At 48.2% G+C, this 16,261-nt stretch overlaps 1 protein-coding gene across 1 annotated transcript in view; it reads right to left on the minus strand.

Moving 5' to 3' along the window:
- FMNL1 (formin like 1) overlaps positions 1–16,261 on the minus strand; it is a 75,311-nt gene that overhangs the window by 36,897 nt on the left and 22,153 nt on the right. Inside the window, exon 2 of the mRNA XM_077252648.1 lies at positions 13,014–13,097. Coding sequence (XP_077108763.1) covers positions 13,014–13,097 — 84 coding nt within the window. The remainder of the gene's footprint in view (positions 1–13,013; positions 13,098–16,261) is intronic.

Below are 16,261 nucleotides of genomic sequence, written 5' to 3' on the forward strand. Positions count from 1 at the left end.
CAGTAGCCCCCCACATATAATGACGGTGAGTTCAGATGAAACAACAAACGCAGCAGGAAAATAGTCTTAGCAAATTTGAGGTCCGCTTACTAGATAGCAGAAGACAGATAGTATACTTTCATGGTCAGCAGAAAAACACTAACAAAACACCATCCAGAGATTACCTTAAACTCTGGCATTAACTCATAACGCCAGAGTAGCAATCCCTGATCAACGAGAGCTTTCCAGACACAGTAACAAAACTTCAGCTGTGAACTGGAACAAATAGGCAAAACAAAACATGGACAAAAGTCCAACTTATCTAGTAGTAGTCTAGAAGCAGGAACAAGCACTGAGAGGCATCAGATAACATTGATGACCGGCAAGAAACCACCAGAGAAATGAGCTTAAATAGCGACACCCACTACTGATGGAACCAGGTGAAACAGGAAAGAGGATGACAAGTCCAATTCCACAAGCGGCCACCGGGGGAGCCCAGAATCCAAATTCACAACAGTACCCCCCCCTCAAGGAGGGGGCACCGAACCCTCACCAGATCCACCAGGGCGACCAGGATGAGCCCTATGGAAGGCACGAACAAGATCAGAAGCATGAACATCAGATGCATTGACCCAGGAATTATCCTCCTGGCCGTAACCCTTCCAGTTGACCAGATACTGGAGTCTCCGTCTGGAAACACGAGAGTCCAAAATTTTCTCCACAACGTACTCCAACTCACCCTCAACCAACACCGGAGCAGGAGGCTCAACTGAAGGTACCACAGGTACCTCATACCTGCGCAATAACGACCGATGAAAAACGTTATGAATGGAAAAGGACGCAGGGAGGTCCAAACGGAAAGAAACAGGATTAAGAATCTCCAATATTCTATAAGGGCCGATGAACCGAGGTTTAAACTTAGGAGAAGAGACCCTCATAGGGACAAAACGAGAAGACAACCACACCAAATCTCCAACACAAAGCCGAGAACCAACACGACGATGACGGTTGGCAAAACGCTGAGTCTTCTCCTGGGACAACTTCAAATTGTCCATAACCTGCCCCCAGATGTGATGCAATCTCTCCACCACCGCATCCACTCCAGGACAATCCGAGGATTCCACCTGACCGGAGGAAAATCGAGGGTGAAACCCCGAATTACAGAAAAACGGGGACACCAAGGTGGAAGAGCTGGCCCGATTATTGAGGGCGAACTCTGCCAATGGCAAAAAAGCAACCCAATCATCCTGGTCAGCAGAGACAAAACACCTCAGATATGTCTCCAGGGTCTGATTAGTCCGCTCGGTCTGGCCATTAGTCTGAGGGTGAAAAGCAGATGAAAAAGACAAATCTATGCCCATCCTAGCACAGAATGCCCGCCAAAATCTAGACACAAATTGGGTACCTCTGTCAGAAACAATATTCTCAGGAATACCGTGCAATCGGACAACATTCTGAAAAAACAGAGGAACCAACTCAGAAGAAGAAGGCAACTTGGGCAGAGGAACCAAATGGACCATTTTAGAGAAACGGTCACAGACCACCCAGATGACAGACATCTTCTGGGAAACAGGCAGATCTGAAATAAAATCCATCGAGATGTGTGTCCAAGGCCTCTTAGGAATAGGCAAGGGCAACAGCAGTCCGCTAGCCCGAGAACTACAAGACTTGGCCCGAGCACAAACGTCACATGACTGCACAAAGACTCGCACATCTCGTGACAGGGAAGGCCACCAGAAGGATCTTGCCACCAAATCCCTGGTACCAAAAATTCCGGGATGACCTGCCAATGCAGAAGAATGTACCTCAGAGATGACTCTGCTGGTCCAATCATCCGGAACAAACAGTCTATCAGGCGGACAACGATCCGGTCTATCCGCCTGAAACTCTTGCAAGGACCGCCGCAGATCAGGAGAAACGGCCGACAAAATTACTCCCTCCCTAAGGATACCTGTGGGTTCAGAATTACCAGGAGAGTCCGGGTCAAAACTCCTAGAAAGGGCATCTGCCTTAACATTCTTAGAACCCGGTAGGTATGACACCACAAAATTAAAGCGAGAAAAAAATAAAGACCAGCGCGCCTGTCTAGGATTCAGGCGTCTGGCAGTCTCAAGATAAATCAAATTTTTGTGGTCAGTCAATACCACCACCTGATGCCTAGCCCCCTCGAGCCAATGGCGCCACTCCTCAAACGCCCACTTCATGGCCAAAAGCTCCCGATTCCCAACATCATAATTCCGCTCTGCGGGCGAAAATTTGCGAGAAAAGAAGGCACAAGGCCTAATGACGGAGCAGTCGGAACCTTTCTGCGACAACACTGCCCCAGCTCCGATCTCCGAAGCGTCAACCTCAACCTGAAAGGGCAGATTCACATCAGGCTGACGCAACACAGGGGCAGAGGCAAAACGGCGCTTAAGCTCCTGAAAGGCCTCTACAGCATGAGGGGACCAATTAGCAACATCAGCGCCTTGTCTGGTCAAATCAGTCAGTGGTTTAACGACATCCGAAAAACCAGCAATAAATCGGCGGTAAAAGTTGGCAAAGCCCAAAAATCTCTGAAGACCCTTAAGAGAGGAGGGCTGAGTCCAGTCACAAATAGCTTGCACCTTGACGGGATCCATCTCAATGGAAGAGGGAGAAAAAATATACCCCAAAAAGGAAATTCTCTGGACCCCAAAAACGCACTTAGACCCCTTCACACATAAAGAATTAGACCGCAGAACCTGAAAAACTCTCCTGACCTGCTGGACATGAGAGTCCCAGTCATCAGAAAAAATCAGAATATCATCCAGATATATTATCATAAATTTATCCAGAAAATCGCGGAAAATATCATGCATAAAAGACTGGAAAACTGAAGGGGCATTAGAAAGGCCAAAAGGCATGACCAAATACTCAAAGTGGCCCTCGGGCGTATTAAATGCGGTCTTCCACTCATCCCCCTGCCTGATCCGCACCAAATTATACGCCCCACGAAGATCAATTTTAGAGAACCACTTAGCACCCTCTATACGAGCAAACAAATCAGTAAGCAATGGCAATGGGTATTGATACTTAACAGTGATCTTATTCAGAAGCCGATAATCAATACATGGTCTCAAAGAGCCGTCTTTTTTTGAGACAAAGAAAAACCCAGCTCCCAAGGGAGAAGAAGATGGACGAATATGTCCCTTTTCCAAAGACTCCTTTATATATTCCCGCATAGCAGCATGTTCCGGCACAGACAGATTAAACAAACGACCCTTTGGATATTTACAACCCGGTATCAAATCTATGGCACAATCGCACTCACGGTGCGGAGGTAACGACCCAAGCTTGGGTTCGTCAAAGACGTCTTGATAATCAGAGAGGAACTCAGGGACTTCAGAGGGAATGGACGACGAAATAGAAACCAAAGGTAAGTCCCCATGAATACCCTTACATCCCCAGCTCAACACAGACATTGCTCTCCAGTCCAAGACTGGGTTGTGAGACTGCAACCATGGCAATCCCAGTACCAAATCGTCATGTAAATTATACAGCACCAGGAAACGAATAATCTCCTGGTGATCCGGATTGATACGCATGGTTACTTGTGTCCAGTATTGTGGTTTATTATTAGCCAATGGGGTGGAGTCAATCCCCTTCAGAGGAATAAGAGTCTCCAAAGGCTCTAAATCAAAACCACAACGATTGGCAAAGGACCAATCCATAAGACTCAGAGCGGCGCCAGAGTCAACATAGGCGTCCGTGGCAATGGATGACAAAGAGCAAATCAGGGTTACAGACAAAATAAACTTAGACTGAATGGTGCCAATGGAAACAGACTTATCAAGCTTCTTTGTACGCCTAGAGCATGCTGATATAACATGAGTAGAATCCCCACAATAGAAACACAATCCATTCTTCCGTCTAAAATTCTGTCGCTCGCTCCTGGACAGAATTCTATCACACTGCATACTTTCTGGCGTCTTTTCCATAGACACCGCCAGATGGTGCACCGGTTTGCGCTCCCGCAGACGCCTATCAATCTGAATAGCCATTGCCATGGACTCATTCAGACCTGCAGGCACAGGGAACCCCACCATAACATCCTTAACGGCATCAGAGAGACCTTCTCTGAAAGTTGCCGCCAAGGCGCACTCATTCCACTGAGTAAGCACAGACCATTTACGGAATTTTTGGCAGAAAACTTCAGCTTCGTCTTGCCCCTGAGATAGTGCCATCAAAGTTTTTTCTGCCTGAAGTTCCAAATGAGGTTCCTCATAAAGCAAGCCCAAGGCCAGAAAAAACGCATCCACATCGCGTAACGCAGGATCCCCTGCTGGCAATGAGAAGGCCCAATCTTGAGGGTCACCCCTGAGCAAGGAAATCACAATCCTAACCTGCTGAGCAGGGTCTCCAGCTGAACGAGACTTCAGGGACAAATAAAGCTTACAATTATTTCGGAAATTCTGGAAGCTAGCTCTATTCCCTGTGAAGAACTCCGGCAAAGGAATTCTCGGCTCAGATACCGGAGCATGTACCACAAAATCTTGTAAATTTTGTACTTTCGTGATGAGATTATTCAAACCCGCAGTTACACTCTGGAGATCCATTATTGTCAGGTGCACACAGAGCCATACAGAGATTAGGAGGAGAGAGAGAAAAAAGACTGCAGCAAGGCAGACTGGAGGAAAAAAAAAAAAAAAAAAATTCCAGCAGACTTCTTATAACTCTCCTTTCTCAACCTGGGTCTTTAACACTTTATTGGCCGGTCAAACTGTCATGATCTCTGCAAGCAGAGATCATAGCAAGCCTATAGAGGGACAAGCTCTCGGAAGATGGAACTATACTGACCATGAACTAAGCCTGCCGCGCAACTAGAAATAGCCAGGTAGCATTTCCTATTTATCGCTAGATGCCCAGCTCTGGCCTAAGACCTAAATAGCTAGCAGAGGGAAATATAAGACCTGGCTCACCTCTAGAGAAATATTCCAAAGAAGACAGTAGCCCCCCACATATAATGACGGTGAGTTCAGATGAAACAACAAACGCAGCAGGAAAATAGTCTTAGCAAATTTGAGGTCCGCTTACTAGATAGCAGAAGACAGATAGTATACTTTCATGGTCAGCAGAAAAACACTAACAAAACACCATCCAGAGATTACCTTAAACTCTGGCATTAACTCATAACGCCAGAGTAGCAATCCCTGATCAACGAGAGCTTTCCAGACACAGTAACAAAACTTCAGCTGTGAACTGGAACAAATAGGCAAAACAAAACATGGACAAAAGTCCAACTTATCTAGTAGTAGTCTAGAAGCAGGAACAAGCACTGAGAGGCATCAGATAACATTGATGACCGGCAAGAAACCACCAGAGAAATGAGCTTAAATAGCGACACCCACTACTGATGGAACCAGGTGAAACAGGAAAGAGGATGACAAGTCCAATTCCACAAGCGGCCACCGGGGGAGCCCAGAATCCAAATTCACAACACTCAGCGTTACATTGATTTTGTAGTGGAACCAGTGATACGGTCCCTTTTCAAAAGTGTCAAAGGAGCCGTTTTTCAACACAACACCCTCACACTGCATGTTACTTGTGCTACTATGAACAACCTGCATTTCCTAAGCGTGCTGCCATGGCCTGCAGCATCTCCGGACTTGTCTCTCATTGAGCACATCTGGGATGTCTTTGGTCTTCAATTGCAAAGGGAGCTGCCAGCAGCGGATCTTTATGGTTTGTGTTCCCAAGTGCGTTCAGCATGGCATGACATTCTTCAGACAACCATTGATAACCTCATTGATAGCAGCTAAGACATGTAAGTGTGCGGGATTTCTACTCATATTCGATAATGAATAAATCAAGATGTTTTGAAATTTTTGTTTTCATTTTTTCATCATTTGCATATCATTAACATGTCTATCCATCCTGTGATTTCCATAAGTCCATGACGTTTCCTTCTTGGTGTTGCAAATTCAATGTAGAGAAGTGTAAGGGGAATATATTCCATGTACTGGAGGCACCAAATACTTATGAACTATCATCATAACATGACAAGAGGAAGAAATGCGGCTAACCTGTTTAGTGAATCCATGACTTTCTTTTCCTTTGCATTTTTCTTTTTCCCATTTTAATTGTCAAGTGTGAACCACTGGGAGTGATGAATTCTGGGCTATATGGTTACTGTATAAACATATACAGTAAAGGTACCTTCACACTAAACAACTTGACAACGAGAACGACAACGATCCGTGACGTTGCAGCGTCCTGGTTAGCGATCTCGTTGAGTTTGACACGCAGCAGCGATCTGGATCCTGCTGTGATATCGCTGGTCGGAGCTAGAAGTCCAGAACTTTATTTGGTCGTCAGATCGGCGTGTATCGTCGTGTTTGACAGCAAAAGCAACGATGCCAGCAATGTTAAACATGGAGCTAACGACCTGTGAGAACGATAAGTGAGTCACCGTTACGTCACAGGATCGCTCCTGCATCGTTGTGGAGCTGCTGTGTTTGGTTCTACAGCGACCTAAACAGCGACCCTGCAGCGATCGGCTCGTTGTCTATATCGCTGCAGCGTCGCTGAGTGTGACGGTACCTTAACTAACGGAGGAGGCAAGATAACAGGGCAGCCACCCTGGGCCCCCTCACAGAGTTAGCTCTGCTTTCAAATATATTGACTTTGCAGGATACTGATACAGTTAAAATCTGTTATCTTTCTTGTAGGCCCCAGGTGGCTTTCAGTCTTCAGTTTACAGAACAGAAGGGGCACACATGTGCAGTGTTAGCTTTCTGCAACACATAGTTTTTTAAGTTTAGCCCAAAAAGTTCTACTTTGGACTCATCTGGCCAGAGCACCTACTTCCACATGCCATGTAGGGCGTGCACCTAGCATGTGGAAGAATGTGTTGTGGTCAGATTAGACTAGAGTTGAACTTTTGGGGCCAAATGAAAAACGCAACATATAATGGAAAACTAATACTGCATATCACCATGAAAACACCATCCCCACCATCAAACATGGTGGCAGCATGATGCTGTGGGGATACTTTTCTTCATCAAGAACTGGGACGCTGGTCAGAGTTGATGGGGAGATGAATGGAGCTAAATACATGGCAATCCTGGAAGAAAGACTGTTAGAGGCTGCAAAAGACTGTGGCATAGGGTCACCTTGAAACAGGGTAATGACCCTAAACATACTGTCAAAGTTAAAATGAATGGTTCATATGAAAGCATATTCGTGTGTGTGAATGGACCAGTCACAGTCCAGACCTAAATCCCATTGAGAATATGTGGCAAGACTTGAAAATTGCTGTTCACAGACGTCTCCATCCAGTCTCACTGAGCTAGAGCTAGTTTGGAAAGAAGAATGGGCAAACGTTTGTAACTGTGAAAAGGTGGTAGAGACAGAGTCAAAAAGACTTGCAGCAGTAATTGCAGTGAAGGGTGGTCCTATAAAGTATTGACTCAGGGGGGCTGAATACAATACACATCTCAGTTTATATTTTTAAAATAGAAAACCCAGTGTCATTTCCTTTACACTTCACAAATACTTGCTACTTTGTGTTGTCAGATTGCATAAAATACATTTCGATTTGTGGGTGTAACATGAAAAAATATGGAAAAGTTCAGGGGGTATGTATACTTTTTCAAGGCAATGTAGAGCTTCATTAATGTTTAGGGGCACAAAGAGGTCATTAGAGTAACAGCAAATATTCTTCAGTATAGTATTTTGGGAATCGTACAATACAACATGGGCCACAACAGTGGTATTGGTAGGATGGAGAACTAATCTACTTTGGAAATAGATGGGGCGCAGTTATGTAAATGTGAAAAGAGAAACCTGTCTGTGTTGCAAACTGTGAAGCCTTAGTAACAGTATTGTTGTCTGCGGAAGTGCTCACTATAATTAGAGTTTGCCTCTATCATTGTAAACATGTGTTACCTGGTTTGAGAGCCCCCTCCCAATTGTTGTTTAAGTAGAAATTTTGTGGACTGTCTTCCATAACCTAACCCTGGAACGATGTCTTCTACCACATGACAATTTATAACTCTGGTGTCAACTATTCTATAAACACACAGTCGAATACTCAACGTCTGATCTATCGGTTTTATTCTAGAACTAGCTGTTTCCAGCCAGCTAACACTCGGCATGCTCATTGCTATCTAACTAACGCTGCTGGTGATTAAACTAAAGTAAATAATGACAACATTCAATAGCGCTTACGCAGGTGGTAAATTAACTTAAAATGAAGTTAATAACAATAGTGTGGTGATGTGTTGGGGGCGGGATTATTTGTGGTGATGTGGTGGGGGGTGGGATTGTGTGTGGTAATGGGGTGGGGAGGAGGGATTATGTGTGGCAATGTGGTGGGGGGGCAGGATTATGTGTGGTAATGTGGTGGGGGAGTGATTATCTGTGGTGATGTGGTGGGGGGCGGGATTATGTGTGGTGATGTGGTGGGGGGTGGGATTATGTGTGGTGATGTTGGGGGGCAGGATTATGTGTGGTAATGTGGTGGGGGGCGGGATTATGTGTGGTAATGTGGTGGGGGGCGGGATTATCTGTGATAATGTGGTGGGGGCGGGATTATGTGTGGTGATGTGGTGGGGGCGGGATTATGTGTGGTGATGTGGTGGGGGGGCAGTATTATGTGTGGTAATGTAGTGGGGGGGTGGGATTATGTGTGGTAATGTAGTGGGGGGCGGGATTATGTGTGGTAATGGGGTGGGGGGGGCGGGATTATGTGTGGTAATGGGGTGGGGGGGCGGGGTGGGGGGGCAGGATTATGTGTGGTAATTGGGTGGGGGGGCGGGATTATGTGTGATAATGTGGTGGGGGGCGGGATTATCTGTGGTAATGTGGTGGGGGGCGAGGTTATGTGTGGTGATGTATTGTGGGGTGGGATTATATGTGGTGATGTGGTGGGGGCAGGATAATGTGTGGTGATGTGGTGGGGGGCAGGATTATGTGTGGTGGGGGGTGGGATTATGTGTGGTGATGTGAGGGGTGGGATTATGTGTGGTAATGGGTTGGGGGCGGGATTATGTGCGGTAATGGAGTGGGGGCGGGATTATGTGCAGTAATTTTATGTGTGGTAATGGGGTGGGGGAGTGGGATTATGTGCAGTAATGTGGTGGGGGGGCGGGATTATGTGCGGTGATGTGTTGGGGGCGGGATTATCTGTGGTAATATGGTGGGGGGGTGGGATTATGTGTGGTGATGTGTTGGGGGGCAGGATTATGTGTGGTGATATGGTGGGGGGCGGGATTATGTGTGGTAATGGGTTGGGGGCGGGATTATGTGTGGTGATGTGTTGGGGGGGCGGGATTATGTGTGGTGATGTGTTGGGGGGCAGGATTATGTGTGGTGATATGGTGGGGGGGCGGGATTATGTGTGGTGATTTGGGGGGCGGGATTATGTGTGGTGATTTGGGGGGGCGGGATTGTGTGTGATAAAGTGGTGGGGGGGCGAGATTGTGTGTGGTAATGTGGTGGGGGGTGGGATTGTGTGTGGTGATGTGGTGGGGGGCGGGATTGTGTGTGGTAATGGGGTGGGGGGGCGGGATTGTGTGTGGTAATGGGGTGGGGGGTGGGATTATCTGTGATAATGTGGTGGGGGCGGGATTATGTGTGGTGATGTGGTGGGGGGCGGGATTATGTGTGGTGATGTGGTGGGGGGGCGGGATTATGTGTGATAATGCGGTGGGGGCGGGATTATGTGTGGTGAGGTGGTGGGGGCGGGATTATGTGTGGTGATGTGGTGGGGGCTGGATTATGTGTGGTGATGTGGGGGGGCGGGATTATGTGTGGTGATGTGGTGGGGGGGCGGGATTATGTGTGGTGATGTAGTGGGGGGCGGGATTATGTGTGGTAATGTAGTGGGGGGGCGGGATTATGTGTGGTAATGGGGTGGGGGGTGGGATTATGTGTGGTAGTGGGGTGGGGGGGGATTATGTGTGGTAATGGGGTGGGGGGGTGGGATTATGTGTGGTAATGTGGTGGGGGCGGGATTATCTGTGGTAATGTGGTGGGGGGCGGGATTATCTGTGGTGATGTGGTGGGGGCGGGATAATGTGTGGTGATGTGGTGGGGGGCAGGATTATGTGTGGTAATGTGGTGGGGGGCGGGATTATCTGTGATAATGTGGTGGGGGCGGGATTATGTGTGGTGATGTGGTGGGGGGGCAGTATTATGTGTGGTGATGTAGTGGGGGGGTGGGATTATGTGTGGTAATGTAGTGGGGGGGCGGGATTATGTGTGGTAATGGGGTGGGGGGGCGGGATTATGTGTGGTAATGGGGTGGGGGGGCGGGATTATGTGTGGTAATGGGGTGGGGGGGCAGGATTATGTGTGGTAATTGGGTGGGGGGGCGGGATTATGTGTGATAATGTGGTGGGGGGCGGGATTATCTGTGGTAATGTGGTGGGGGGCGAGGTTATGTGTGGTGATGTATTGTGGGGTGGGATTATATGTGGTGATGTGGTGGGGGCAGGATAATGTGTGGTGATGTGGTGGGGGGCAGGATTATGTGTGGTGGGGGGTGGGATTATGTGTGGTGATGTGAGGGGTGGGATTATGTGTGGTAATGGGTTGGGGGCGGGATTATGTGCTGTAATGGAGTGGGGGCGGGATTATGTGCAGTAATTTTATGTGTGGTAATGGGGTGGGGGAGTGGGATTATGTGCAGTAATGTGGTGGGGGGCGGGATTATGTGCGGTGATATGTTGGGGGCGGGATTATCTGTGGTAATATGGTGGGGGGGTGGGATTATGTGTGGTGATGTGTTGGGGGGCAGGATTATGTGTGGTGATATGGTGGGGGGCGGGATTATGTGTGGTAATGGGTTGGGGGCGGGATTATGTGTGGTGATGTGTTGGGGGGGCGGGATTATGTGCGGTGATGTGTTGGGGGCGGGATTATCTGTGGTAATATGGTGGGGGGGTGGGATTATGTGTGGTGATGTGTTGGGGGGCAGGATTATGTGTGGTGATATGGTGGGGGGGCGGGATTATGTGTGGTGATTTGGGGGGCGGGATTATGTGTGGTGATTTGGGGGGGCGGGATTGTGTGTGATAAAGTGGTGGGGGGGCGAGATTGTGTGTGGTAATGTGGTGGGGGGTGGGATTGTGTGTGGTGATGTGGTGGGGGGCGGGATTGTGTGTGGTAATGGGGTGGGGGGGCGGGATTGTGTGTGGTAATGGGGTGGGGGGGCGGGATTGTGTGTGGTAATGGGGTGGGGGGTGGGATTATCTGTGATAATGTGGTGGGGGCGGGATTATGTGTGGTGATGTGGTGGGGGGCGGGATTATGTGTGGTGATGTGGTGGGGGCGGGATTATGTGTGGTGATGTGGTGGGGGCTGGATTATGTGTGGTGATGTGGGGGGGCGGGATTATGTGTGGTGATGTGGGGGGGGCGGGATTATGTGTGGTGATGTAGTGGGGGGCGGGATTATGTGTGGTAATGTAGTGGGGGGCGGGATTATGTGTGGTAATGGGGTGGGGGGCGGGATTATGTGTGGTAGTGGGGTGGGGGGGGATTATGTGTGGTAATGGGGTGGGGGGGTGGGATTATGTGTGGTAATGTGGTGGGGGGCGGGATTATCTGTGGTAATGTGGTGGGGGGCGGGATTATCTGTGGTGATGTGGTGGGGGCGGGATAATGTGTGGTGATGTGGTGGGGGGCAGGATTATGTGTGGTGATGTGGTGGGGGGGTGGGATTATCTGTGGTAATGTAGTGGGGGTCGGGATTATGTGTGGTAATGGGGTGGGGGGCGGGATTATGTGCGGTTATTGAGTGGGGGCGGGATTATGTGCGGTAATTTTATGTGTGGTAATGGGGTGGGGGGTGTGATTATGTGCAGTAATGTGGTGGGGGGCAGGATTATGTGCGGTGATGTGTTGGGGGCGGGATTATCTGTGGTAATATGGCGGGGGGGTGGGATTACGTGTGGTGATGTGTTGGGGGGCAGGATTATGTGTGGTGATATGGTGGGGGGCGGGATTATGTGTGGTAATGGGTTGGGGGTGGGATTATGTGTGGTGATGTGTTGGGGGGGCGGGATTATGTGTGGTGATGTGTTGGGGGCGGGATTATGTGTGGTGATGTGGTGGGGGGTGGGATTATGTGTGGTGATGTGGTGGGCAAGCGGGATTATGTGTGGTGATTTGGGGGGGCGGGATTATGTGTGGTGATTTGGGGGGGTGGGATTGTGTGTGGTACAGTGGTGGGGGGGCGAGATTGTGTGTGGTAATGTGGTGGGGGATGGGATTGTGTGTGGTGATGTGGTGGGGGGCGGGATTGTGTGTGGTAATGGGGTGGGGGGGCAGGATTGTGTGTGGTAATGGGGTGGGGGGGCGGGATTGTGTGTGGTAATGGGGTGGGGGGGCGGGATTGTGTGTGGTAATGGGGTGGGGGGGCGGGATTATGTGTGGTAATGTGGTGGGGGGCAGGATTGTGTGTGGTAATGTGGTGGGGGGGCGGGATTGTGTGTGGTAATGTGTTGGGGGCGGGATTGTGTGTGGTAATGGGGTGGGGGTCGGGATTATGTGTGGTGACGTGGTGGGGGCAGAGCTACTGTGCAGGGGCAGGATTATGTGTGGTAATGTGGTAGGGGGGCGGGATTATGTATGGTAATGTGTTGGGGGCGGGATTATCTGTGGTGATGTGGGGGGGCGGGATTATGTGTGGTAATGTGGTGGGGGGCGGGATTATGTGTGGTAATGTGTTGCGGGGGCGGGATTATGTGTGGTAATGTGGAGGGGCGGTATTGTGTGTGGTAATGTGGTGGGGGCGGGATTGTGTGTAGTAATGGGGTGGGGGCGGGATTGTGTGTGGTAATGGGGTGGGGGCGGGATTATGTGTGATGTAGTGGGGGCGGAGCTACTGTGCAGGGGGCGGGATTAGCGAGTAATCACGATGCCTCATATATATAGATATAGAGTTCATACTACCGCAAATTCTTCACCAGATAATTGTTGACATCCATAGAGCTGGAGTCATGACCTCTGATACACACTCAGTTCATTCTTCTCCATTTGGCTACCATCTATGAACACAGCCTTTACCTGATCACACACCAACTCCCATTTCTTGTCTTGGTCATACTGCCGAAGAACACTGATCTTATCTGGTGGAAGATTCATGGCGTTCTGAAGAGAAAGCAGATATTGTAGACACGGAGTAAATATATACAGTTTATTAGTGTGACTAATCTGAGATCTCATATCTAATGTATCTTCCATCCATCTGTCAGCCTGTGATATAGAAATTCTTTGCCGCTGTACTTGTCGCCTTGGTATCTTGTACAGTTTGTCGTTGTAGAATAGACTTCCTCCTCCTTGGCCAGAGGCCACAATGGGCCAGATGTTAGCAAATATTTATTCACTATTCATATCCCCACTATGTTTTAAAAGGACAGAGGTGATATACAGTGGGTACGGAAAGTGCTTAGACCTCTTTACATTTTTCACTCTTTGTTTCACTGCAGCCATTTGGTAAATTTAAAAAAGTCAATTTTTTCTCATTAATGTACACTCTGCTCCCCCAACTTGACTGAAAAAAACAGAAATGTAGTAATTTTGGCAAATGTATTAAAAAAGAAAAACTGAAATATCACATGGTCATAACTATTCATAACTGTAGGCTTGTCGGAAGAGGTGAGTTTTCAGGTTCTTTTTGAAGGTGTCTATGGTAGGTGAGAGTCTGATGTGTTGTGGTAGAGAGTTCCAGAGTATGGGGGAAGCACGGGAGAAGTCTTGGATGAGGTTGTGGGAAGAAGAGATGAGAGGGGAGCAGAGGAGGAGATCTTGAGAGGATCGGAGGTTGTGTGTAGATAAGTACCGGGAGACCATGTCACAGATGTATGGAGGAGACAGGTTGTGGATGGCTTGAAGCTAGTACAGCCATGAGTGTTCTTGGGAATGATGCAACAAGTTTTTTCACACCTGGATTTGGAGATCCTCTGCCATTCTTCCTTGTAGATCCTCTCCAGTTCCGTTAGGTTGGATGGTGAATGTTGGTGTACAGCCATTTTCAGGTCTCTCCAGAGATGCTCAATTGGGTTTAGGTCAGGGCTCTGGCTGGGTCAGTCTAGAATGGTCACAGAGTTGTTCTGAAGCCACTCCTTTGTTATTTTAGTTGTGTGCTTAGGGTCATTGTCTTGTTGGAAGGTGAACCTTCAGCCAAGTCTGGGGTCCAGAGCACTCTGGTTGAGGTTTTTATCCAGGATATCTCTGTACTTGGCCACATTCATGTTTCCTGCAATGACAATCACTGTTGAATTTTATTGGGCACGTGATGAGCCGGGCCTGGTTTTCTCCACACATACCGCATAGGCCCCTTTCACACATCAGTCGCAATCCGTCGAATTTTGAAAAAAACGGATCCAGCGACTGATGCTGCTGGATACGTTTTTTTCTCATAGACTTGTATTAGCGAAGGACGGCCTCACGTTTCATCTGTCGTTCACTGGATCCGCCAAAGATTGTCTGTCCGGCGGCCGGAGACAAAGTAACGTTTTTTGTGTTCGTCGAAAAAAATGGACAGCGATGGATCCGACGCCGTCTGTCATTTGCTAGAATGGAAGCCTATGGTGCCGGATCCGTCAAATGATGGAATCCGGCAATGGATTTCATTTTTTTAAACTAAGCATGCTCCGATTTTTTTAGGGTCCAATTAGCCGGATCAGGTAGTCGGATCCGGTGAAAAAACGGATACGTCACATCGGTTTTTCACAATGTGCGACGGATCAGTTTTTTTCAAAATTCGACTGATTGCGACTGATGGCAAAAAACTTATGTGTGAAAGGGGCCTAAGGCAGGGTTCACATTGCGTCAATGGCAATGCGCTGAAGGCATCCGTTACACAGCGGCACTAACGCTATGTAACGGATGCATTAGCGCACCCATTGACTGCCATTATGTAGCGTATCGCTAACGCATGTCATAATCGGCATGCGTTAGCGATGTGCCGTCATTCTGTGATGGACCCGCGGGCGCGGTCTGCAGCTTTTCCGTGTCCGTCACCGATAGCGTAGGTGGAGCATCTGCGTTATCGTGATCGCATAACACGATCTTTAAAAGGCACTAGCGTTGGTGCACTCCGTTTAACGCATGCATTGAACGGACTGCACCAACGCAATGTGAACCCAGCCTTAGAATTATCACCAAAAAGGTCTATCTTCATCCCATCAGACCAGAGAATCTTATTTCTCATAGCCTGGGAGCCCTTCATGTGTTTTTTAGCAAACGCTATGCGGGCTTTCATATGTATTGCACTGAGGAAAGGCTTCCGTCTGGCCACTCTGCCATATAGGCCCCACTGGTGGAGGGCTGCAGGTATAGTTGACTTTGTGGAACTTTCTCCTATCTCCCTATCTCTGGAGCTCAGCCACAGTGATATTGGGGTTCTTCTTTACCTCTCTCACCAAGGCTCTTCTCCCACGATTGCTCAGTTTGGCTGGATGGCCAGCATTATGGAGGCCACTGTGCTCCTAGGAACCTTGAGTACTGCAGAAATTCTGTTGTAACCTTGGCCAGATCTGTACCTTGCCACAATTCTGTCTCTGAGCTCCTTGGCCAGTTCCTTTGACCTCATGATTCTCATTTGGTCTGACATGCACTGTGAGCTGTGAGGTCTTATATAGACAGGTGTGTGCCTTTCCAAATCAGGTCCTATCAGTTTAATTAAACACAGCTGGACTCCAATGAAGGAGTAGAACCATCTCAAGGAGGATCACAAGGAAATGGACAGCATGTGACTTAAATATGAATGTCTGAGCAAAGGGTCTGAATACTTATGACCATGTGATATTTCAGTTTTTCTTTTTTATTAAATTTGCAAAAATTTCTACATTTCCGGGGTTTTTTTCAGTCAAGATGGGGGGCAGAGTATACATTAATGTGAAAAAAATTAACTTTTTTGAATTTACCAAATGGCTGCAATGAAACAAAGAGTGAAAAATTTAAAGGGGTCTGAATACTTTCCGTACTCGCTGTATATCTAGCACATCATCATCTGTTGGAGGGTAGTCGGGAGGGCCCTATACACATTAGACTTTTGTCTGATCCCACCATTATTAGTGAACTTGGTCGACTTTAGTCTAATGTGTATGGGGTGTTTATATGGACGCTGTCAGCACAGAATGACTGTTTAAGCCAAGTCCAGGCGCTCGGTGCTTCACGATGGAGCCAGACATTTATCTTCCTTCCCACCTGCTTGGTTTCCACCTATCTCCTCCCTTCTCTGGCCCTATGAAGAAAGAGCTGTCAATCAGATAAGGAGGGAGGGTGGAGATATAGGGAAACAAGCAGGT

The sequence above is a fragment of the Ranitomeya variabilis genome, chromosome 4 (assembly GCF_051348905.1).
Source record: "Ranitomeya variabilis isolate aRanVar5 chromosome 4, aRanVar5.hap1, whole genome shotgun sequence".
NCBI lineage: Eukaryota > Metazoa > Chordata > Amphibia > Anura > Dendrobatidae > Ranitomeya > Ranitomeya variabilis.